This window comes from Lutra lutra, chromosome 13, assembly GCF_902655055.1.
Source record: "Lutra lutra chromosome 13, mLutLut1.2, whole genome shotgun sequence".
Taxonomy (NCBI): Eukaryota; Metazoa; Chordata; class Mammalia; order Carnivora; family Mustelidae; genus Lutra; species Lutra lutra.
In genome coordinates this window covers 59353653-59375917 of record NC_062290.1, presented here as the reverse complement: position 1 = coordinate 59375917, position 22265 = coordinate 59353653, and the positions used below count along the sequence as shown (strand labels likewise).

At 53.5% G+C, this 22265-nt stretch overlaps 1 protein-coding gene across 5 annotated transcripts in view; it reads left to right on the top strand.

Moving 5' to 3' along the window:
• Positions 1 to 19033, top strand: part of TLN1 (talin 1) — a 32890-nt gene extending 13857 nt beyond the window's left edge. For 3 of the 5 annotated variants that reach the window (XM_047700959.1, XM_047700958.1, XM_047700962.1), the window contains 41 exons: positions 392 to 559; positions 740 to 1034; positions 1602 to 1768; positions 2780 to 2908; positions 3104 to 3220; positions 3304 to 3417; positions 3609 to 3743; positions 4116 to 4244; positions 4635 to 4737; positions 4848 to 5056; positions 5411 to 5530; positions 5754 to 5951; positions 6158 to 6297; positions 6489 to 6582; positions 6687 to 6776; positions 6890 to 7012; positions 8338 to 8481; positions 8936 to 9097; positions 9328 to 9468; positions 9562 to 9743; positions 9940 to 10072; positions 10280 to 10381; positions 10470 to 10640; positions 10736 to 10885; positions 10993 to 11094; positions 11172 to 11291; positions 12033 to 12179; positions 12350 to 12516; positions 12627 to 12810; positions 12910 to 13035; positions 13137 to 13253; positions 16041 to 16226; positions 16361 to 16468; positions 16776 to 16778; positions 16974 to 17079; positions 17267 to 17391; positions 17487 to 17612; positions 17740 to 17802; positions 17912 to 18094; positions 18233 to 18361; positions 18466 to 19033. In XM_047700959.1, the coding sequence (XP_047556915.1) occupies positions 392 to 559; positions 740 to 1034; positions 1602 to 1768; positions 2780 to 2908; positions 3104 to 3220; positions 3304 to 3417; positions 3609 to 3743; positions 4116 to 4244; positions 4635 to 4737; positions 4848 to 5056; positions 5411 to 5530; positions 5754 to 5951; positions 6158 to 6297; positions 6489 to 6582; positions 6687 to 6776; positions 6890 to 7012; positions 8338 to 8481; positions 8936 to 9097; positions 9328 to 9468; positions 9562 to 9743; positions 9940 to 10072; positions 10280 to 10381; positions 10470 to 10640; positions 10736 to 10885; positions 10993 to 11094; positions 11172 to 11291; positions 12033 to 12179; positions 12350 to 12516; positions 12627 to 12810; positions 12910 to 13035; positions 13137 to 13253; positions 16041 to 16226; positions 16361 to 16468; positions 16776 to 16778; positions 16974 to 17079; positions 17267 to 17391; positions 17487 to 17612; positions 17740 to 17802; positions 17912 to 18094; positions 18233 to 18361; positions 18466 to 18591 (5634 nt within the window). In that variant the 3' untranslated portion in view covers positions 18592 to 19033. The remainder of the gene's footprint in view (positions 1 to 391; positions 560 to 739; positions 1035 to 1601; positions 1769 to 2779; positions 2909 to 3103; positions 3221 to 3303; positions 3418 to 3608; positions 3744 to 4115; positions 4245 to 4634; positions 4738 to 4847; positions 5057 to 5410; positions 5531 to 5753; positions 5952 to 6157; positions 6298 to 6488; positions 6583 to 6686; positions 6777 to 6889; positions 7013 to 8337; positions 8482 to 8935; positions 9098 to 9327; positions 9469 to 9561; positions 9744 to 9939; positions 10073 to 10279; positions 10382 to 10469; positions 10641 to 10735; positions 10886 to 10992; positions 11095 to 11171; positions 11292 to 12032; positions 12180 to 12349; positions 12517 to 12626; positions 12811 to 12909; positions 13036 to 13136; positions 13254 to 16040; positions 16227 to 16360; positions 16469 to 16775; positions 16779 to 16973; positions 17080 to 17266; positions 17392 to 17486; positions 17613 to 17739; positions 17803 to 17911; positions 18095 to 18232; positions 18362 to 18465) is intronic. The other 2 variants (XM_047700961.1, XM_047700963.1) reach the window with 1 other exon arrangement.
• Positions 19034 to 22265: the final 3232 nt, after the last annotated feature.

Sequence of the window (22265 nt, the reverse complement as noted above, 5' to 3'; positions counted from 1 at the left end):
GGGTCTCGTACTCCAGGGTGACGGCTTCCAACCAAGATTGAGAAGAAATGAAGGAAAGAAGCTGAGGGTGGGAGGAATGCCAAGGGCTACCTCTCTCCATCCCACTGGAACACCACTGCCCTTCCCTCCCCATCACCATCCGAGTGTATCCGCCTCATGCATTTCTCCCTTTGGTGTAGGCTCTGTTTCTCCTGGTGTAGGTTTGTTCCTTGGTGGGGGTTCTGTCCTACTGGGTGCTCAAGGCAGGGGCTTGGGGTATCTTCTGGTTGCTTCTGCATATACTGTCCTATGATTGGAGTCAGTGGGAATAATGAAACAGCTTATGCCTCTGAGAAGGGTCCCTGGATCCCAAGCCCAATCTCAAGCCCTGCTGACAGCTGTTTCCTCACAGGACGTACTAATGCAGCTAGCCAAGGCCGTGGCAAGTGCCGCAGCTGCCTTGGTCCTCAAGGCCAAGAGTGTGGCCCAGCGGACAGAGGACTCCGGGCTCCAGACCCAGGTCATTGCTGCAGCAACACAGTGTGCCTTGTCCACCTCTCAGCTGGTGGCCTGTACCAAGGTGAGCCCCACAGGTGGCGCTAGCCTGTGCTGCGGGGTGATGGTGCCGCACACCGGAGCCTCTCCCTTCACCTCTTCGGCTCCTTCTTACCTCTCCCAGTGACTGCTGCACACACCACAAACACCCCACCTCGAGACTCCTTTCCCCGGCCTTCGTCTCTCATGTGTGGTTTGCCCGCAGGTGGTGGCGCCTACGATCAGCTCACCCGTCTGCCAGGAGCAGCTGGTGGAGGCCGGACGCCTTGTGGCCAAAGCCGTAGAGGGCTGTGTGTCCGCCTCGCAGGCAGCCACAGAGGATGGGCAGCTGCTGCGGGGGGTGGGAGCAGCGGCCACCGCTGTCACCCAGGCCCTGAATGAGCTGCTGCAGCATGTGAAGGCCCATGCCACAGGGGCCGGGCCTGCTGGCCGTTACGACCAGGCCACTGACACCATCCTCACCGTCACTGAGAACATCTTCAGTTCCATGGGTGATGCTGGTAAGGACACCACTCCCAGGGAGACCACGAACCCCTATGAGGCTCCTTGAGCCCAGTGGACATTGCCTTGCAGACCCGCCACCTCCCCCAAGGACTCAGCACAGTAGGCTAGGTGTTCGGTATCTCTGAAACCTCCAGTTTCTCCTCTGTAAAGCAGGAATATGATCCCTGTTCTGCCTTCTTTGGTGCCTTTAGAGAATACACAGAAGTGTATACAAACACAGCTGGAAGTTGGAAGGTGGCGTTATTAAGAGATAGCCTTCCCCACTCCACCCTACCTGTTCACCCCTAAAAGCCTTCGTAAGAACTGTCTTAACTTCTCAAGACTATTTGCTGAAAATAGCCGTTATAGACCATCTTCCTTCCCACAAATCCCGCCGGGAAATCTCCCTCTCCACGATCCTAAACTCAAAAAAAACAGTAACTCCAGGGGAATCACTTCGAGAACTTTTGTGTCTCTTTAACTCTTCTCAAGAGCACAGTCTATCTTGTCTGCACCCTTTCCCCCCACCCCTGGCACCCTCGCAGTGTCTCTGGCTTCCTTACCTGACTGTCCTGTCCTCTCAGGTGAGATGGTACGACAGGCCCGCATCCTAGCCCAAGCCACCTCTGACCTGGTCAATGCCATCAAGGCCGATGCTGAGGGGGAGAGCGACCTGGAGAATTCCCGAAAGCTATTAAGCGCCGCTAAGATCCTGGCTGACGCCACGGCCAAGATGGTGGAGGCTGCCAAGGTACAAAGCCTTCTGTGCACAATCCTAGACTGAGACCTGAAAGGAAGTAGAAAGGTCCAGAGGGGTCACCCTTTCCTGATGGAAGAGACCCAGGAAAAGCAGGGAATACATGAGAACAAAGAGAAGCGCTCAAGAAGTAAATGCGCCCCAGGCATCCGGTGGATGGCAGCCCAGGCTTTGAGCCAGCATGCCGCTGCCCCTTTTTCTTCCCCCAAGTCCAAAGTCTGCTGTCCTTACTTTCCCCTACTTTGCTACCCGCTTCTTAATAATGCTTCCTGGTCTCTCCTGGGAATGCACAGAAGCATTCAGTCCTCAGCAAGGCAGGGGGACACGGACACAGGGTGCAGAAGACTGTCAGGAAGAAGCAGGAAGCTCTCACACTCCCTGGGCTGTGGCATTCTTCAGCTCGCAGGAGTAACCAGGTCCCCTGATGTGGTTTTTGAGATCCCAGCTCTAAACTTTGTCCCCACCCCATCCCAGAGAGCCCCCCTCACCCGCATTTGCTAGTGGCATCTTGTGGGGAGTAGGGAAAGACACATGGCTTCTTCCCTCAAGAGGGACAGAAGCAATAGTTCCACCTAAAGAGGGTCCAAAGGGAATCCAGGGCCCCCTACACCTCCCTCTTGCCTGCCCGAGGCAGCTCATCTCAGCTGCAGTTAGGTTTAGTGTGGAGAGTTAGAAATGACTTGAGGAGGGGCGCCTGGATGGCTCAGTGGGTTAAAGCCTCTGCCTTCAGCTCAGGTCATGATCTCAGGGTCCTGGGATCGAGCCCCGCATCGGGATCTCTGCTCAGCAGGGAGCCTGCTTCCTCCTCTCTCTCTCTGCCTGCCTCTCTGCCTCCTTGTGATCTCTCTCTCTCTGTTAAATAAATAAATAAAATCTTTAAAAAAAAAAAGAAAAAAGAAAAAAGAAATGACTTGAGGAAAATGTTTGAGTCTAGAGGGGTCCGAGCAGAGCTTATTTGGGGTGCACAGGGACACTGAGTGAGGACTGTCTTTCCGCTTCTCTCAGGGAGCAGCTGCCCATCCTGACAGTGAGGAGCAGCAGCAACGGCTGCGGGAAGCGGCTGAGGGGCTGCGCATGGCAACCAACGCGGCTGCTCAGAACGCCATCAAGAAGAAGCTGGTGCAGCGCCTGGAGGTGAGGCTGGGAGGGGAACGTGGAGCAAGGGTGTGGGCGCCATGGGAGGAATGACAGCGGGAAGGAGGAATGAGGGTGGGAAGGAAGGAGGAGAGAGACTCGAGCAGTATCTCCTCATGGGCTAGCACAGCCAGGGTGGGCCAGAGGCCGAGTAGGGCACTGCCTGGGCCTTGTCCTAATGTTCTGTCCTCACAGCACGCAGCCAAGCAGGCTGCGGCCTCAGCCACACAGACCATCGCTGCAGCCCAGCACGCAGGCTCCACCCCCAAGGCCTCTGCCGGTCCCCAGCCACTGCTGGTACAGAGCTGCAAGGTGAGACTCAGTGGGAGGAGGTGAGGAGGGACTTTCCCCCCCGGTCTGTGGCAAGGCAGCTCTCATGATGTTTTCCCCCACAGGCTGTGGCAGAACAAATTCCACTGCTGGTGCAGGGCGTCCGAGGGAGCCAGGCTCAGCCTGATAGTCCCAGTGCTCAGCTGGCCCTCATTGCTGCAAGCCAGAGCTTTCTGCAGGCAAGGCGCCCTCTCCCACCTCTCAGACAAGACCCTTCCCACCCTCTGAGCCCCCAAGATTGCCTACTGTGTAAAGCTCCACCAATAGGCTCCTTCCCGGATGGAGCCACGGCAGTCCCCATGCCCTCACCAGCATCAGTCCGTGTACCCAAGCAGATGGTACGTTCATCTGCCCGCCTGTTCCCCAACAGCCAGGTGGGAAGATGGTGGCCGCTGCGAAGGCATCAGTGCCAACAATCCAGGACCAGGCTTCGGCCATGCAGCTGAGTCAGTGTGCTAAAAATCTTGGTACCGCCTTGGCGGAACTTCGCACCGCTGCCCAGAAGGTATGGGAGCTGGCGGCTTTGGAAAGTGAGGGGAGGGGCGCCTAGGGCACAGTCAGTTAAGCATCTGACTCTTGATTTCGGCTCAGATCATGATCTCAGGCTCATGAGATCAGGCCCCATGTCAGGCTCCACACTCAGCGCAAAGTCTGCTTAAGTTTCTCTCTCCCTCTCTCCCTCCCTGCTGTGTGTGCGTGCCCATGTGTGTGCTCTCTTTCTCAAATAAGTAAATCTTAAAAAAAAGAAAGAGAATGAGGGTGGAGTTCTGGGATGATGGGGAGTCTGCAGAACCACCTAAAACGGGTACTTGTGTAACCTGGGGTATCACTGAGACACAGCAGTACCTCCTGTATCCAAAACCCCTTATCATTGTAGGCTCAGGAAGCGTGTGGACCTTTGGAGATGGATTCTGCCCTAAGTGTGGTACAGAATCTAGAGAGAGACCTGCAGGAAGTGAAGGCAGCAGCTCGAGATGGCAAGCTTAAACCCTTACCTGGAGAGACTGTAAGTATTCTTAATACTTCTTGGGTGCCTGGGTGGCTCAGTCAGTTAAGCGTCTGCCTTAGGCTCATGTCATGATCCAAAGGTCCTAGAATCGAGCCCTACATCGGGCTCCTTGCTCAGCGGGAAGCTGCTTCTCCCTCTGCCTGCTGCACCCCTGCTTGTGTACGCTCTCTCACTCTCTCTCTCGCTCTCTGTCAAATAAATAAATAAAATCTTATTTAAACAAAAAAACCAAACTCTCATCCTTACTTAAACGCTGAGGTTTTTTTTCCCACCTGCACTCCAGAGCTACCCAAAACCTTCATTTAAACTGCCAGCTGATCCCAACTAGCTTCTCAAGGTCCCATTTCCCAGTTCTTTCTGCCTCTGAGTCTCCCACCTCATCCCTAGATGGAGAAATGTGCCCAGGACCTGGGTAACAGCACCAAAGCAGTGAGCTCTGCCATTGCCCAGCTGCTGGGGGAGGTCGCCCAGGGCAATGAGAATTATGCAGGTATGTGGAGGGGCAGGGGAACAGGAGCTGAAGGAGGGATGGCGCTAACCAAGGAAGCCGTGGGGATTGAGGCCTGGCCGTAAAGGCATCTTTTCCCTTCATCTGCCCAGGGATCGCAGCTCGGGACGTGGCAGGTGGGCTGCGATCTCTGGCCCAGGCCGCTCGGGGTGTAGCTGCCCTGACGTCAGATCCCGCAGTGCAGGCCATTGTGCTTGATACCGCCAGCGACGTTCTGGACAAGGCCAGCAGCCTCATCGAGGAAGCAAAAAAGGCAGCTGGCCATCCCGGGGACCCTGAGAGCCAGCAGCGGCTTGCCCAGGTCAGGTCTGGGGAAGAGGCCACTTACCCCATGGCCCAGCCTGACTGGCGCTGAGTCTCATCCACACTGATAGGCCTCTTCCCAGGTCTGCTCTTGACCACTCCTGTCTGGATTCCATCATTTCCCTCAGTATTGGGAGGAGGGTCTCAGTCAGCCTGAGGCAGGGGCCTCACTGAACACTGGGTTCGAGACAGTTCGATCACTATCACTTGACACCTTAACTTCAGCCCCTTCGGCTGCACACCCCCTTTCCTCTTCACTTTTGGAGGCAGTAGGACATGTCCCCATGAGCGGAGGAGGGGCTCTCCCAAATTGTTTCCATTTTGGCAACACCTGTCTCCTTTTCCACCTCAGGTGGCTAAAGCAGTGACCCAGGCCCTGAACCGCTGTGTCAGCTGCCTGCCTGGCCAGCGAGATGTGGACAATGCCCTGCGAGCAGTGGGAGACGCCAGCAAGCGACTCCTGAGTGACTCGGTAGGAAGACCAAGGGTGTGGGGGGCACATAGGAGCTGAAGAATTTCCAAGCTTCTCCTTCCACCTCTAGACCTCTGCTTGACCTTGACTTCCCAGATTTACCCTCTTTCATTACTCCCAGGCTCTGTGCCCACCTCCCAGCACTCCTTGACCAAACTCTCCCTCGCATCGTTCCCCATGCTCACTTCTGACTTTCTGACTTTCTGACTTTCTGACCCTGCAGCTTCCCCCCAGCACCGGGACGTTTCAAGAAGCTCAGAGCCGGTTGAATGAGGCTGCTGCTGGGCTGAATCAGGCAGCCACAGAACTGGTACAGGCATCTCGGGGAACCCCCCAGGACCTGGCTCGAGCCTCGGGTCGATTTGGACAGGACTTCAGCACCTTCCTGGAAGCTGGTGTGGAGATGGCTGGACAGGCACCGGTATGAAAAGGCACAGGGTCTGGCTCGGGTTCGGCAAGTGGTGCCTGTGTGACTGCTCAGTCCTGACCTCTGCCTGCCTCCTTCCCCCTCCCCCGGCCCCTCCCTAGTCTCTAGCAACATTTGAGTGTTTGGGACAGAAGAGCCCCTTTAGAGACAGATAAAAAAGGACTGACTGGACAATGTGTTGACCTTTTCACCTTCAACAGAGCCAGGAGGACCGGGCCCAGGTCGTGTCCAACTTGAAGGGCATCTCTATGTCTTCAAGCAAACTCCTTCTGGCTGCCAAGGCCCTGTCCACAGACCCTGCTGCCCCCAACCTGAAGAGTCAGCTGGCTGCAGCTGCCCGGTAAGTAGGAGCTGGGAAGCCCCGCTCTGCAATGTTGAAGAGACTGGGGCAGGGGGTGGGGGGGAACATTTCATGAGAAGCCCCAGCTTAGGAGTAGTTACACACAGAAGAGAAACAGACACTTCACATGCATAGAGGACCCAAAACTGATGACCTGTGCATGCATCCACTCCACTTCCTGTTCCTCCCAGGGCGGTGACCGACAGCATCAACCAGCTCATCACCATGTGCACCCAGCAGGCGCCGGGCCAGAAAGAGTGCGACAATGCCCTGCGGGAACTGGAGGTGGGCACTTGGCAGGCTGAGTGGTGTGGAGGCTGAGGAAGGTATTCTGGGTTTAGGCGGGGAAGCAGGTGTCTTGAGTCCTACTTTGTCCTCCCCCTCTACAGACTGTCCGGGAACTCCTAGAGAACCCAGTCCAGCCCATCAATGACATGTCCTACTTCGGCTGCCTAGACAGTGTGATGGAGAACTCAAAGGTAAATGCAGTAAGGCGCCCAGGAGGGCGGGGGGCAGGAAGATGGGGTGAACCGGGGCTCCTCTGCCCCTCTGAGGATAGGGGCAGACTCTTCTGACAGCCTCTGTTCCTCAGGTACTGGGAGAGGCCATGACTGGCATCTCCCAAAACGCCAAGAACGGAAACCTGCCAGAGTTCGGGGAAGCCATCGCCACAGCCTCCAAGGCCCTCTGTGGCTTCACCGAGGCAGCGGCACAGGTTATTCCCCTGCGACGGTCCCTGAACGGTCCCTTGCTTTCCCTCCCCCACCTCCTCAACAGCCTGACGCTCCTGTAGATAACCAAGAAGTGATATATGCAAAACCAGCTCTGTGGAAACTGAGTTTCTTTCCCCTCCTCAGTGGAGATGTTTGTCAGCAACCACAGAGTACCAATAGTACTGGTCGCTGAACCCCTGGTACCTTGGGCTATGATGACACCCTCCGGTCATGGGCCCTTGTCCAGCCCTGGGTTTCGTGGTATATGCTGATTAGCATATGCACGTTCTTTTTCACAGTCTCTAGTACCAGAGACTACATTTCCAGTTAATCGAGTCACCACTTAGCTTTGCCTTTTTATACAATTATGAAATATAAAATAACCTGTTAGCTATGACTATTTTGCTTTTGGTACATGAACCCTTAAGGCAGACCGGCTCGAGAGTTCATCTCAGTCTGTTTTCCTGAAAACCTTCTGTCCCGCTCTCCCATTCTCCCATCACCTCCCTTTGCCCTGTTCTGTTGGGTGGACTATTCTATATGTTGTGACTTACTTCTGGGAAAGCATAAAGAGGAACAAGCAGAGTGACCACGTGTTGAAGTATAAATCAAACCTTCTGATGTTCTTCTAATCATAAAAAACCGTTGGCGGCCATTATACCCATCCTTTCCCTCTCTCCAAATCCCCGAAGCTTGGAGGTGTTAAGAATACAGTGACCCTAACAATCGGCACAGGTTTTGAACTCCTACAAAGGGGCTTTGGGTGTGTGCCACATGTATGTGCCTGCCAGGGGGGTTTTCAAACCTTTTTGACTTCTACTTAAGTAAGGAGTCCTTTTTACCTTATGGTCCCCCAGATACACATCTACACAGAAGTCTAACGAAATCCTTACCACGTGGGGCACCTGGGTGGTTCAGTCATTGGGCATCTGCCTTCGGGTCGGGTCATGATCCCAGGGTCGTGGGATCGAGGCCTGCTTCTCCCTCTCCCTCTGCCTCTGCTTACGTTCCTCTCTGTCTCTTTCCCTCTGCCAAATACATGAGAAAAATCTTTAAAAAAACACAAAACAAAACCCTTACCACATGGTTTTCCTTTTTTTTCTTTTTTACTCTTTTAACCTTCTGAAATGTTCAAACACATTTAACAAAGCAGGAGAGGTTTTTTCCTTTTTTGTAGTGTTACTGTTATTTGTTAATATACCACCACTCGCATAGGACCCTGGCTACCAAACTTACCCCTACTCTCCTTTGTCCCCACTGTCACTAGGCTGTCCACTGAGAGACAGTCTTTCTTCCTCACCCCACCCTCACCCCTCTCTCTCTCCAGGCTGCATATCTGGTGGGGGTCTCTGATCCCAACAGCCAAGCTGGGCAGCAAGGACTGGTGGAGCCCACGCAGTTCGCCCGTGCAAACCAGGCAATTCAGATGGCCTGTCAGAGTCTGGGGGAGCCTGGCTGTACGCAGGCCCAGGTAACTTAAGGGAGCAGGTACTATGGGCAAGACTGCAAAACGGTGCCTGGCCAGGATGGACTGGCCCAGGAGAGAGTTGTGGGAGATGTGGGGGGTGCATCTCTGACCTTCCACACACAGCTTCTCTGGGGGTAATTGTCTTTTCCTGCCATGTTTCTTGTCACTCTTAGTTACTGCTAAGTTCAGAACTTCTCTGTAGCTGTTCACTCTCTTCCTTACCCTCCTGCAGCTTCTCCATCAGCGTGTCTGTCTTCCATCTTCCCCTTCCGACACCCTGTTCATCTTTGGGTATCTCTGTCTCCCAAATCTTCACTTCTCAGGTGACTCCATCTTTCCTAATTAGACTTCCAGAGGTCTTGCTCTCCCTCCCTCACCCCTCAGTAGGCTCCCGCCTAGGTGTGTACACTTCCCTCCTGCCCTCAGGGTGGCTCTGCCACGTGTCTTGTCTCCACAGGTGCTCTCCGCAGCCACCATCGTGGCCAAGCACACCTCTGCGTTGTGTAACAGCTGCCGCCTGGCCTCTGCTCGAACTGCCAATCCTACTGCCAAGCGCCAGTTCGTGCAGTCGGCTAAGGAGGTGGCCAACAGCACAGCCAATCTTGTCAAGACTATCAAGGTTGTCAGTTTTTGAAATTCCCAGCCTCCCTCTGACCTGTCCCATCTCCTGTCCCCTAGTCCCTGCATCAGTCCCTGAGGCCTTTGGCCACAGCCCATCTGCCTGAGCCCAAGCCCTTTCGTGTCCATACTGGTCATCCCCAGCCTCTCCCCACGCCCCCAGTCCAGGAGAGCTGGGCTTCACCTCCTTTGCCTGCAGTCAGCCCTGAGGGCCTGTCACTCCTACTTCAGGCACTTGATGGAGCTTTCACAGAAGAGAACCGTGCCCAGTGCCGAGCAGCAACAGCCCCTCTGTTGGAGGCCGTGGACAATCTGAGTGCCTTTGCATCCAACCCTGAGTTCTCCAGCATCCCTGCCCAGATCAGCCCTGAGGTGAGGCGGTGTGAAGGGAGAACCGATGGGCCGGCTGCCCTCTCATCTTTGCAGGAGTCTTGAGACTCCCCTCCCTGCCTCCTCTCTCCCCAGGGCCGGGCTGCCATGGAGCCCATTGTGATCTCTGCCAAGACAATGCTGGAGAGTGCTGGGGGCCTAATCCAGACAGCCCGGGCACTCGCAGTCAATCCCCGGGACCCCCCACGCTGGTCGGTGCTGGCTGGCCACTCCCGGACCGTCTCAGATTCCATCAAGAAGCTCATTACAAGCATGAGGTATTGCAGGGGTAGAGAACCAGCGTGACTCAGGAACATGCACAGTAGCGGAATGGCAGGGAGGGTGGGTAGTGCAATTGGATGGGATAGTGTTGGAAGAGATCTGTTGTCCAAGATTTGGGGGATATGGGGAAAGCTAGACTAGCCTTGTTTTCAAGGACTGTTCTTGGTGTGGGAGCCTATGATATGTCCACAGGGACAAGGCTCCAGGGCAGCTGGAGTGCGAGACAGCCATTGCAGCTCTGAACAGCTGTCTGCGGGACCTAGACCAGGCTTCCCTCGCTGCAGTCAGCCAACAGCTTGCTCCCCGGGAAGGAATCTCTCAAGAGGTAAGGGGGAAATGGGTTATACAAAAGCTTGCCTCTGGGAAGAGAGATGGCAGACTGGAGAAGGATGGGGGAATCCGGGAGTGTGCCTCACAGAGACGTCAGGGGTATGGGAGGAACACGTCCAGGGGAGTGAGTGAATTCAGTATGGAAAGAAGTAGCAGGCCCATTCCAGGTCGCAGTCAGGGCTCAAATTCGCTTCTCTCCCAGGCCTTGCACACTCAGATGCTCACTGCAGTGCAGGAGATCTCCCACCTTATCGAGCCGCTGGCCAGTGCTGCACGGGCTGAAGCCTCCCAGTTGGGACACAAGGTACCCAGAGAGACAAGTGGGGAGTTCCAGGGCAGGGCAAGCGAGTGTTCCTGGCGCAGCTGACCTCCACTCAAACCCCTCGCCTCAGGTGTCCCAGATGGCCCAATACTTTGAGCCGCTCACCCTGGCTGCGGTGGGTGCTGCCTCCAAGACCCTGAGCCACCCGCAGCAGATGGCGCTCCTGGACCAGACTAAAACCTTGGCTGAGTCAGCCTTGCAGTTGCTATACACAGCCAAGGAGGCTGGCGGGAACCCCAAGGTACCAGGAGTGGGAGGGAGGGGCTGCTACTAGGAAGAGGTCAGAGAAGCAGGACCACCACAGCGCCCCTCCGCTCACTCACTCTGCCCCCGCAGCAAGCGGCTCACACCCAGGAGGCCCTGGAGGAGGCTGTGCAGATGATGACAGAGGCTGTAGAGGACCTGACGACAACCCTCAATGAGGCAGCCAGCGCTGCTGGGGTGGTTGGCGGCATGGTGGACTCCATCACCCAGGCCATCAACCAGGTTAGAGTCCTGGGGTGCCTATGGTCAGAGGCCCCCTGAGCCACGGCCCCTGAGCTCAGTGTCAGAGACCCTGATAATCTTTCTCCTTCCCTATTCCGACCCCTCAGCTAGACGAAGGACCAATGGGTGAACCAGAAGGTTCTTTTGTGGATTACCAGACAACTATGGTGCGGACAGCCAAGGCCATTGCTGTCACTGTTCAAGAAATGGTGAGTTTGGGAGAATATAACAAGGCTACCCCTGGGGAGCTTAGTGTAGGCATAACTTTACTTCTTCTTGTCACCAGGTAACCAAGTCAAACACCAGCCCTGAAGAGCTTGGCCCTCTTGCTAACCAGCTGACCAGTGACTATGGCCGCCTGGCCTCCCAGGCCAAGCCTGCAGCTGTGGCTGCTGAGAATGAAGAGGTAAACGTGGGGGCAGCTTCCATGAAGGCCTGCCCCCTGCCCCTCGTAGAAAATCCCAGTGGCAGGCCCCTTGTTCCCATCAGGTCAGTCTCTGGGGCTATCCCACCCTTATTCTGTCTAGCCGCCTTTAAGAAAGGGGAACATCTCCTCAGGGCCACTCTGCTAAAGAGTGATCAGGGATCGTGTAGAGACAGGATCAAAGTCACAGGGATAGAGGAGACAGCCGACAATCTAGAGATTTCCTGGTCTGCCAACATCCCTCTGGGACTGTGGCTGCTTCTCTGCTATTCTGCAGGTCTGTAATCTCTTCTTAGTTCTTCCCTGTCGCAGGCCCATGAAGTTCTTCCTTCCCTAAGCTCCCGGCTTTCCAAGAAAGCAAGTAATTGGATCTTACTACCACACCTAATCCCCAGCCTCATACCCCTCCACATCCAGGCCAAATTGTAATCCGTGGCCCTCTGATTCAAATACCCCAGCATAAAGTGCTTCTTCCCCACCTCCTCACTGTGCTTAACATAATCCTCACCAGTTGGTGCCTACATGCTATTATTTTCCATGTGTAGGAGGTGACCTCCTGCCTGAAGGATATGAAACAGGAAATCTGCGTGCTGGGCACTTTTTCTCACCGCCCTTTTAGTCTATGATGCATGTTCTGTTAGGTCCTTCGTGACTCCTCCAAGCACAATGGAGGTCCCTGAGTGCTTTTTGTAAAGCTCCTCTCCCTTTCCCATCCGCCTGCAGATAGGTGCCCACATCAAGCACCGTGTGCAGGAGCTGGGGCACGGCTGTGCCGCTCTAGTTACCAAGGCAGGCGCCCTGCAGTGCAGCCCCAGCGACGCCTACACCAAGAAGGAGCTCATAGAGTGTGCCCGGAGAGTCTCCGAGAAGGTGACTGAGCTCATCACTGTGGACTGGGGCCCTGGCTCCCCAACCCTGCGACCCTTCCCATCCTCTTCCTATCTTCCCAGCCCCCTCCTTCATCCCATCTCCCCAGCACAAATGACCTTCCCCTTCCATAAGGCACTGACCGGAGTCACCATGTTCCTTTCCTCCCCCAGGTCTCCCACGTGCTGGCTGCGCTCCAGGCCGGGAATCGGGGCACACAGGCCTGCATCACGGCCGCCAGCGCAGTGTCCGGCATCATCGCTGACCTCGACACCACCATCATGTTCGCTACCGCTGGCACCCTTAATCGTGAGGGAGCCGAGACTTTCGCTGACCACCGGTGAGGAGGGAACTGGGCCTCCCAGATGCAGGGTGGGGTGTGGGGCCAGAAGAGGCTGGAGGAGCTAAGGGAGGTCTGTGAAGGGCTGACTAAGCTGGGCCCTCCCTTAGGGAGGGCATTCTGAAGACTGCAAAGGTGTTGGTAGAAGACACCAAGGTCCTGGTGCAGAACGCGGCCGGGAGCCAGGAGAAGTTAGCACAGGCTGCCCAGTCCTCTGTGGCCACCATCACTCGCCTTGCCGACGTGGTCAAGCTGGGCGCAGCCAGCCTGGGAGCCGAGGACCCTGAGACGCAGGTATCCACCTGACTGACGCCCCTACTTCTGGCCAGACCCACTCACCACCTATTCCCCCTGTTCCCTCCCACGGACCGGAGCCTCTGCCCTCTCACGCAGGTGGTGCTGATCAACGCAGTGAAAGATGTGGCGAAAGCCCTGGGAGACCTCATCAGCGCAACAAAGGCTGCAGCGGGCAAAGTTGGGGACGACCCTGCTGTGTGGCAGCTCAAGAACTCGGCCAAGGTTGGAGGGGAAGGAGCGCAACATCAGGAGTGGGGGCGGCTGGCTGTGCTGCCTCCAGTTCCTTAACATGACCCCCTGTCCAAAACCTCGGATGCCCGCAGGTGATGGTGACCAATGTGACGTCGCTGCTCAAGACCGTGAAAGCCGTGGAAGATGAGGCCACCAAAGGCACACGGGCCCTGGAGGCAACCACAGAACACATACGGCAGGAGCTGGCGGTGAGCGAGGGTCTGGGGCACCAGGGACTTGGGTCTGAGAGGGATCGTGACACACTATGAATCTATATTTCACATATTTCCACAGACATGTAAACAGTCACACTTATTCTCCTCATGCACTGCCACACTTCTTAAGTGAGCCGTGCTAGTGTCTGTCCCCTCCTCGCCTACTTCTCAGTTGTTAGCATTTGACACCTGCCTTCTCCCACCCTCCCACTTTCCCCGACACCTGGGTCCTCCAAGCTGCCACATTCAGTGGCCTCTTCTTGGCCTTCATCTTCTTCAGACATTTCAAAATCATCTGACTTGGTAAACAGGCCTCTCTGGAATTTTCTCTTCCTCGGGCCTCCTGACAGCAGCTTTTGTCTCGCTTCTCCAGCACGTTTTCCGTGGCGTCAGCCAGCCACCTTCGGCCTAGCACGCGCCAAGTCTGGCCCAAACTGGTGCAGATTGCCTGCTTTCTCTGTCCTCTACTTTAACCACTTCCACGGGCGTTCTCTAGCAAGTTGGCTTCAGTTCTGAGTTTAGTTATTGTCCGCTGCCTGATGGACCACCGAATGCCAGGCCTCCCCCCTTCTGGCCAGCATGCCACTTCCTCTTACAGTGGTAGCCGCCTCCAGCTGTGCAGAGTCCTCTCAGTCACCTGCGACTTCCTGGTCTCGTTCCCCGATCTGGGGCATTGCTTGTCCTCCCAGTGCCCTCCTTTCCTGTCCCCCTGTGGGGACCGTGGTTGGAATCTCACCCACTCTCCCTCACTGTGACTGCTGCGGATTTTCTGCCTGGGACTCTGCTGGCCTTCGGTCACTGCCATTCGCGTCTTGCTCATTTCTGAATTCACCTTTCTGATACAGTCCTTGGCGATGCCCAAACTGAAACTTAACTTTCTGCCTCCCAAACCTGATCATTCCTTCGTCTTTCCCTTCTCGGTCAGTGGCACATTTTAATAACTCAGATCCTAAAGGCAGGATATATATAGCTGTAATGGTCGTTTTTCTCTCATTGCTCACATCTAAGCGCATTGCCAGGATGCGTCAGCGCTCCCTCCCGGTGGCTCTCATTTTCTCTTTTCCCCGTCCCCACCACCTCCACCTGTCCAGACCATCACCAGTCCTTTGGTGTATTTACACCACAGCCTCCATCTGCTCTGCCCCCTCCCTCACCCCTCTGATGTGCTCTCTGTACACAAGAGCCATAGAATATAAACCAGGTTATGTCACTTCACTGTTTAAAACCCTTTAGTGAGGGCACCTGGGTGGCTCAGTGGGTTAAAGCCTCTGCCTTCGGCTCGGGTCATGATCCCAGGGTCCTGGGATTGAGCCCCGCATCGGGCTCTCTGCTCAGCGGGGAGCCTGCTTCTCTCTCTCTCTCTGCCTGCCTCTCTGCCTACTTGTGATCTCTGTCTGTCATATAAATAAATAAAATCTTTAAAAAAAAAAAAAACAAAAACCCTTTAGTGAGTGTCCTGGCGTCTAAGGCAAAATCCACACTCCTTACCATCGCCTTCCAAGCCCGATGGCTCCTTCAACCTCCCCCATCTGCTCATCCCCCTCGTCCCCCTTGCGAAGCCCCAGTCCCTGCACTCTGTCCCTCCCTTCCTGCTGCAGGCCCTTGCACTTGCTTTACTCCAGCTTTTTGAATATCTGGCTTCTTCCAGTCCTTCAGGCTGCAGCTTAAATGTCCTCTCCTCAGAGGCGCCTGGCTGGCTCAATAGGTGGAACATGCAATGCTTGATCTCAGGGCTGTGAGTTCGAGCCCCACTTTGGGTGTAGAGATTACTTTAAAAAAAATAAAATCTTAAAATCTAAAAAAGCCCTCTCCTCAGAGAGGCTTCCCCAGCCACCTATCTGAGAAAGGACCTGCTTTATCTTTTTCTTTTTTTTTTAAAGGTTTTATTTATTTATTTGCCAGAGAGAGGGAAAGCACAAGCAGAGGGAGTGGCAGGCAGAGGGAGAAGCATATTCTCCACTGAGCAGGGAACCCAATGCGGGACTCAGTCCCAAGACCCAAGGATCATGACCTGAGCTGAAGGCAGGCACTTAACCCACTGAGCCACCTAGGCATACCTTTTTCTTTTTTCTTTTTTTTTTTTTTTTAGAGAAATTTTATTTATTCATGGACCTCATTTTTATTTCTCAGCACGGCACTCTCTTTTTTTCCTTCACAGTCCTGTTTAGTCTTTCGTTTTTCTGCTTATTTACCTCTTTACTGTCTGTTGAAAACGATAGTGTAAACTTCATGAGAACAAGGGCCTTGTCTCATTTATTCCTCACTATACTCCTAGCACATCACACAGAATCTACCACCTGCTGACTTGTAATAATTTGCTGGATAAACATGTACATCAAAATATTTTTTTTACTTATTATGTAAAATTCTAAGTTTCTTGGTCCGATATTCAAGGCCCCAACAACCTTTTCTCCACCATCCCTATAATTCTAGAACATTTCTTGATACTCTCTCACATGACATCCTGGTTATTCATTGCCCCCTGTCTACCGAAAATGCCCGCCTGTTATCTAGGTCTCTTAAGACCCAGCCCCTTGCCCCACCTCTGCCACTCACCCCCTTCAAGGCTTCTAAACTCTCCCCAATGGGTCAGAAATGACTCAGCAGTCTTAAGTTAACTATGATGTGTGAACTTCTCCAAGGACCTGATATACAATAAGTACTCAGTGAATGCTTGCTATCAATTCTGTGGATGAATGGACCAGATTATACAAGTAGAGGGCAACACTGTCTTAAGTCTCACTCACTGTACAATTTTTCTTCTTGTTCGACCCCCAACAGGTCTTCTGTTCCCCAGAGCCACCTGCCAAGACCTCCACCCCAGAAGATTTTATTCGCATGACCAAGGGTATCACCATGGCAACAGCCAAGGCTGTTGCAGCTGGCAACTCCTGTCGCCAGGAGGACGTCATTGCCACAGCTAATCTGAGTCGTCGCGCTATCGCAGATATGCTTCGGGCTTGCAAGGTAGAAACCCGGATAGCAAGGCGGAAGTCTGAGGCGGTGCGGCAGCTTTAGGGCAGAGCATGGGAGGGGAGAAAGGGCAGAGGCTCTGGGGGCCTGGAGCTCTTTGGGATCCTAACGCTAACTCTGTGGGTTAGGAAGCAGCTTACCACCCAGAAGTGGCCCCTGATGTGCGGCTTCGGGCCCTGCACTATGGCCGGGAGTGTGCCAACGGCTACCTGGAACTGCTGGACCACGTGCTGCTGGTAAGGAAGGCAGGCGTGTTCTGCTTCCCACCAGCTTCCCTGAATACAGTCCTCTCCCTGTGTGCTTCTCACCCAGTTCTTGATTCGTTCATTCACATCTCCCCACCCCACTTTCTATTTCCCAAATCTGTTCTCATTCCCAAGCCTCCCTTCCACTGGGGCCCCATCATTCTTAGCATCTTTGGTTTTCCCGCTCACCTCTTTTTTTTTCATTTCTCTTATCTCCTCTCTTCCGTCCTGAATGCCCCCTTCTCTACCTTCGTCGTCTCTTCTTTCTCATTTCATCATTCTCCTTGCTCCTTGTCAGCCGGTGAGTGACACACCGCCCCACGGTCTTCACCACGTGTGCAGTGTGGGGCCGGAACCACACCTTAAGTGGCGGCTTAGGGTTTGAGGGCTGTAGTGAGCCGTCCCAACCGGGGGCGGGGGTCACGGTTGGGCTGTTTCGTAGCCCTAGTAGAAGCTAAGATCTGATGCTTCCTGCTCCCTGGCCTCTCTTCCCCAGACTCTACAGAAGCCAAGCCCAGAACTGAAGCAGCAGTTGACGGGACACTCAAAGCGTGTGGCTGGTTCAGTCACTGAGCTCATCCAGGCTGCAGAGGCCATGAAGGGTAAGCAGTGACCAGGGGCGGGGGGGAGGACACCCTTTGTCATAAGGAGATCTCTGCCTCCTGCTTGGGCTGCTCTGAGCTGGCCTCTGCCCACAGTCCCCACAGGTGCCAGGCCCCACGTGCTGCCCAGTGCTCCTGACCTCCCTGCTCTGCCTTAGCCCTTTTCTTCGTCCCTTCACCCCACTAGGAACAGAATGGGTGGACCCAGAGGACCCCACAGTCATCGCTGAGAATGAGCTCCTGGGAGCTGCGGCCGCCATTGAGGCTGCGGCCAAAAAGCTGGAGCAGCTGAAGCCTCGGGCCAAACCCAAGGTCAGTCCTCCCCTGTCCCTCTTCCTGCCCCTCCTACTGGCAGTGTCCCCACCTTCACTTTGCATCTCTCTGCAACCTTTGTCTGTCTGTTGTAGGAGGCAGATGAGTCCCTAAACTTTGAGGAGCAGATCCTAGAAGCTGCCAAGTCCATCGCAGCAGCCACCAGCGCCCTGGTAAAGGCGGCGTCAGCTGCCCAGAGGGAACTGGTGGCCCAAGGGAAGGTACGTACTTGGACGCCAAGGAGAATGGGCCCAGCAGCCACTTTGCTGTCCATCCTCAAGTTGATGGGGGGCTTTTACACACCCTGGAGAGCACAGGTCTGAGTAGGCCCTCCTCTTTCCTCCACAGGTGGGCGCCATTCCAGCCAATGCACTGGATGATGGGCAGTGGTCCCAAGGCCTCATTTCTGCTGTGAGTACACAATACCCACTAGGTCCCTCGGCTAGGGAGGCTTGAGAAGGCCGGAGAGGGGAAGGACCAGGGCAAGAGGCATATTCTAATCTAATCCTCCTCACCTCAGGCCCGGATGGTGGCTGCAGCCACCAACAATCTGTGTGAAGCCGCCAATGCGGCTGTACAAGGCCACGCCAGCCAGGAGAAGCTCATCTCCTCAGCCAAGCAGGTGGCCGCCTCCACAGCCCAGCTCCTTGTGGCCTGCAAGGTCAAGGCTGACCAGGACTCGGAGGCAATGAAACGACTTCAGGTGAGGAACCCTGACCATCTGATGGTACCTTGGGCTGTGCTGCTTTAAACCGTTACCCCAGCATGTGCTTCTCTGTGAGGGAGTGGGGCGACTCGCTCACCTGAGTTCCCAGCCTCCTGCTGCCTTCTCTCTGCGCAGGCTGCCGGCAACGCAGTGAAGCGAGCCTCGGATAACCTGGTGAAGGCAGCACAGAAGGCCGCAGCCTTTGAAGACCAAGAGAATGAGACAGTGGTGGTGAAGGAGAAGATGGTTGGGGGCATTGCCCAGGTGAGCTTTGCCCCAGACCCTCCACAGAACACTGCTAGGGCCCCGGCGACCCCACACCCTAAGGCACAGACTTCTAAACCAAGCCCCTGCTCTCCATCCCTCAGATCATTGCTGCACAGGAAGAGATGCTTCGGAAGGAACGAGAGCTAGAAGAAGCGCGGAAGAAGCTAGCACAGATTCGGCAACAACAGTATAAGTTCCTGCCTTCAGAGCTTCGGGACGAGCACTAGGGCAGCCGCTTCTGTTTAATGCAGACCCAGCCCAGAGACTGTGCCTGCCACTACCAAAGCCTTCTGGGCTGTCGGGCCCCACCCGCCCAACCCCAGCACTCCCCAAAGTGCCTGCCAATCCCCGGGCCTGGTCCACCCAGTCCCGCTGCACATCCCCTGTCCCATCCCTGATTCCAAGTGCCTTCATGCCCTAGGGCCCCCTAAGTGCCTGCCCCTCCCTAGAGTATTAACGCTCCAAGAGTATTAACGCCGCTATACCTCAGTCTGAACCTGCTAGGGCTCCTGCCCGCTCCACCCTGCCAACAGCTGCCAGCCAGTCCCCACAGCCTTGGCTCTCCTCCTCCTTTTTTGATACTGCCTGCCCCCACCCCCAGCTACCTTGGGGGCCACGGGGTTGTAAGCCCCAAACAGGTCATGCTCCAATAAAGGTGATTCTGCCTGCAACCTCTGCCTGGCTTTATGAGGAGGTGGGGGAGTCCCCTCAGGGAAAGAGCGTGTAGAGGAAAGCATGCGATTCAGTTCTATCACCAACTTCATCTGGCTCAGAAATGGGCTGGGGACACGTTGTGGCATTCTGCCCCCTGCGGCCCCTTCTTCCTGCCTGTACCCAGATCCCCAAAGTCACCATAGTTCGGAAGCTGAGAAGTCCTATTCCTGTTGTCCCCTAGCACACCGGCCAGTGCCTATGCCTCACCAAGTGTCATTCTTTGGCTGGGACAGCAGCTGCCACTGCTCTTTATGGCTACCAGGGACACTCTGTTCTTCATAACTGCTCAAAGTATTTGAACAAATCCAGTTCCTGCCCAAATTCAAAGTTTGTTGTTTTTTTTTTTTAAGATTTTATTTATTTGACAGAGATCACAAGTAGGCAGAGAGGCAGGCAGAGAGAGACGGGGAAGCAGGCTCCCCGCTGAGCAGAGAGCCTGATGCGGGGCTCGATCCCAGGACCCTGAGACCATGACCTGAGCCAAAGACAGAGGCTTAACCCACTGAGCCACCCAGGCGCCCCATCAAATTCAAAGTTTTAAAAAGCAGTTTTGAGGGAAAGAATAAGCTTTTAAGTTACAAGTGTCTGAGTCTCAGAGACCTATGGCCACAGATCTGGTCGAGGCTGTTAACAAGCAAAGAATCCAACCCGAGGGTGCATCAGGTAGGTTCCACTGCTGACAGGGCACTTGTAGGCCCTCCCAGGCCTTGTTACTCCTGCCTAGAACAGCACTTGAAGAAAAAGAACTGAAAAAGCTTGACCCTGGTGTAAGACCTCATCTGGGGGCACAGCTCCCCTCATGGCCAGGCAGGTACTGGTAGCCCCATTCCAGTTGCCCTGCTAATCTGGAGTTAGGTGGAGGGAAGTGGTCAGGGAGGGAGATGTTTCCACTTCCTTCCATGTTCACCCCCGCCTGCCCCCATGGCATGGACCAGGTGGCGGTCCTCTCAGGCATATCATGATTCTCATGCATGATTCTTTAACCAGCTCTGTTGCCCAGATTATTTCCTTGTCTCTCCTTCCAAGTAAAACACAAACATCACCCACTACTATTCTTGGGTGCATTTCACCTTAAAGCTATCTTCTACTCCTATCCCATCAGAGTAAGTTTAAAGTAGATGGGATTACTTTGTCCTCCCCAGAGCAGCCCATTAGGGAAGGTGCCAACTTCCTACCATTGCTCCTGTCCCCTGTGATTAATTCATTCAATATTTGCTAAGCCATGCCCATGCTAAGCACTGGAAAATAGAGCTGCATTATCACCTCTGACGCAGAGGCCTGGCAACTCCAGTACATACCACTATGGCCCCCTCATTCCAGATTCAATGTCTTAACATCGTGAGTTGGGAACCGTAGCATTCAAATCCCTTCTACAACCTCCCCAACAAGTGGTAGTCCAGACTGTCTGAACCCCTCCAGCTATCAGCCCAGAACAGCTGCTTCTCCAGCTGCCACTTCCCTGCTGTGTTCTCAGGAACTGTGACCAATTGCATACCTCTTACTTGAGATGCCTCAGGGAGCCTTCTGGGGAGAGCTTCGAACACCCATTAGACCAGCAGTTCTTAAAATGTAGTCCTTGGGCACCTACTGGTGCACAAGACCCTTTCAGGAATCCATAAGTTCAAGATTATTTTCATATCACTAAGACATTATTTTCCTTCTTTACAATGTTCAACATTTGTACTGACAGTACAGAAACAATGGTGGGTAAAACTGCCTTAGCACCTAACAAGGCACTGGCACAAACTGTATGGATAATCATAATTCTTCACCATCACACACTAGCAATTTAAAAAATAAATGCCAGCCTCACTTAATGTCCCTGATGAAGCAGTTTTTAAAAATTAATTTTATTAAATCTAAATCCTTGAGTAACAAGTCTTTTCAATATTTTTTTTTTTAAGTAGGCTCCATACCCAACATGGGCTCAAACTCATAACCCTGACGTCAAGAGTCGCATGCTTCCCCTGATTGAGTCAGCCAGGTGCCCCGTCTTTTCAATATTCTATGTGGTGAATCGGGACCAGAACACGTGTGCTGCACACCAAAGGATGACTGTGTCTCAAGGAAAACAATCATTTGACTTGTGAACTGAACCAACTGCTTTTTTTCATGGAATACCACATACACTTGAAAACGACTGACAAACCAGGGTTATCAGCCTTTGGTATCTGGCAGAACTTTTCTCAAAAAGGAACAAAGGGAATCTAGAACATCAGGGGAAAACCCAACAGTATTTTTTTTTTTTAAAGATTTATTTATCTGAGAGATAAATCTGGTTGGGGGGGGGGGATGGGGGAGGGAGAAGGAAAGAGAAGGGGGGACTCTCCAGCACACTGAGATCACAATCTGAGCTGAAATCAAGAGGCAGATGCCTAACTGACTGAGCCACCCAGGCTCTCCAAAACTCAATAGTATTTGTTGGCAATTTGAGCTTTCAAGTAAAAATTAGAATTCTGGAAAATGTGTGTCCGCTACCATGAGCTTCACAGCTTCCCAAAACTTAAAACTTAGACTTTTCCATTGATACCAATCATATTAAGGAATTTGGTTTCTTTTTATAACAATGTATAATGAAATACATCAATATTTGGAACATTTGCATAGCTTACTGAATCAATATTTTCCAAGTGACCAATGCATAATGTTACATAATTATCCCTGGGTAGAAAATCCAGCCAAAACGCAACACTGACCAATGGATTTTAATGTAATATAGTACAAAAAAGTAACTGATGTGGTTTCAGATTCCACATTGCAAATAACCCTTAAGAACCTACAATTTGTCAAGTACTAAGGTACTATCAAAGAAGAATATACACAATTACCTGAAAAGACTATAAATATTCTACTCTCCAGCTATGTATCTATGTGAGACTAGATTTTCTTCCTCATATACAGTACTTTTTTTTTTTAAAGATTTTATTTATTTATTTGACAGACAGAGATCACAAGTAGGCAGAGAGGCAGGCAGAGAGAGAGAGAGAGGGAAGCAGGCCCCCTGCTGAGCAGAGAGCCCGATGCGGGACTCGATCCCAGGACCCTGAGATCATGACCTGAGCCGAAGGCAGCGGCTTAACCCACTGAGCCACCCAGGCGCCCTCATATACAGTACTTTAAACAAACCATCCTATAATAATAGATAGAAAACAAGTAGATTCTGAGAATCCATATGTCCTCTATTAAA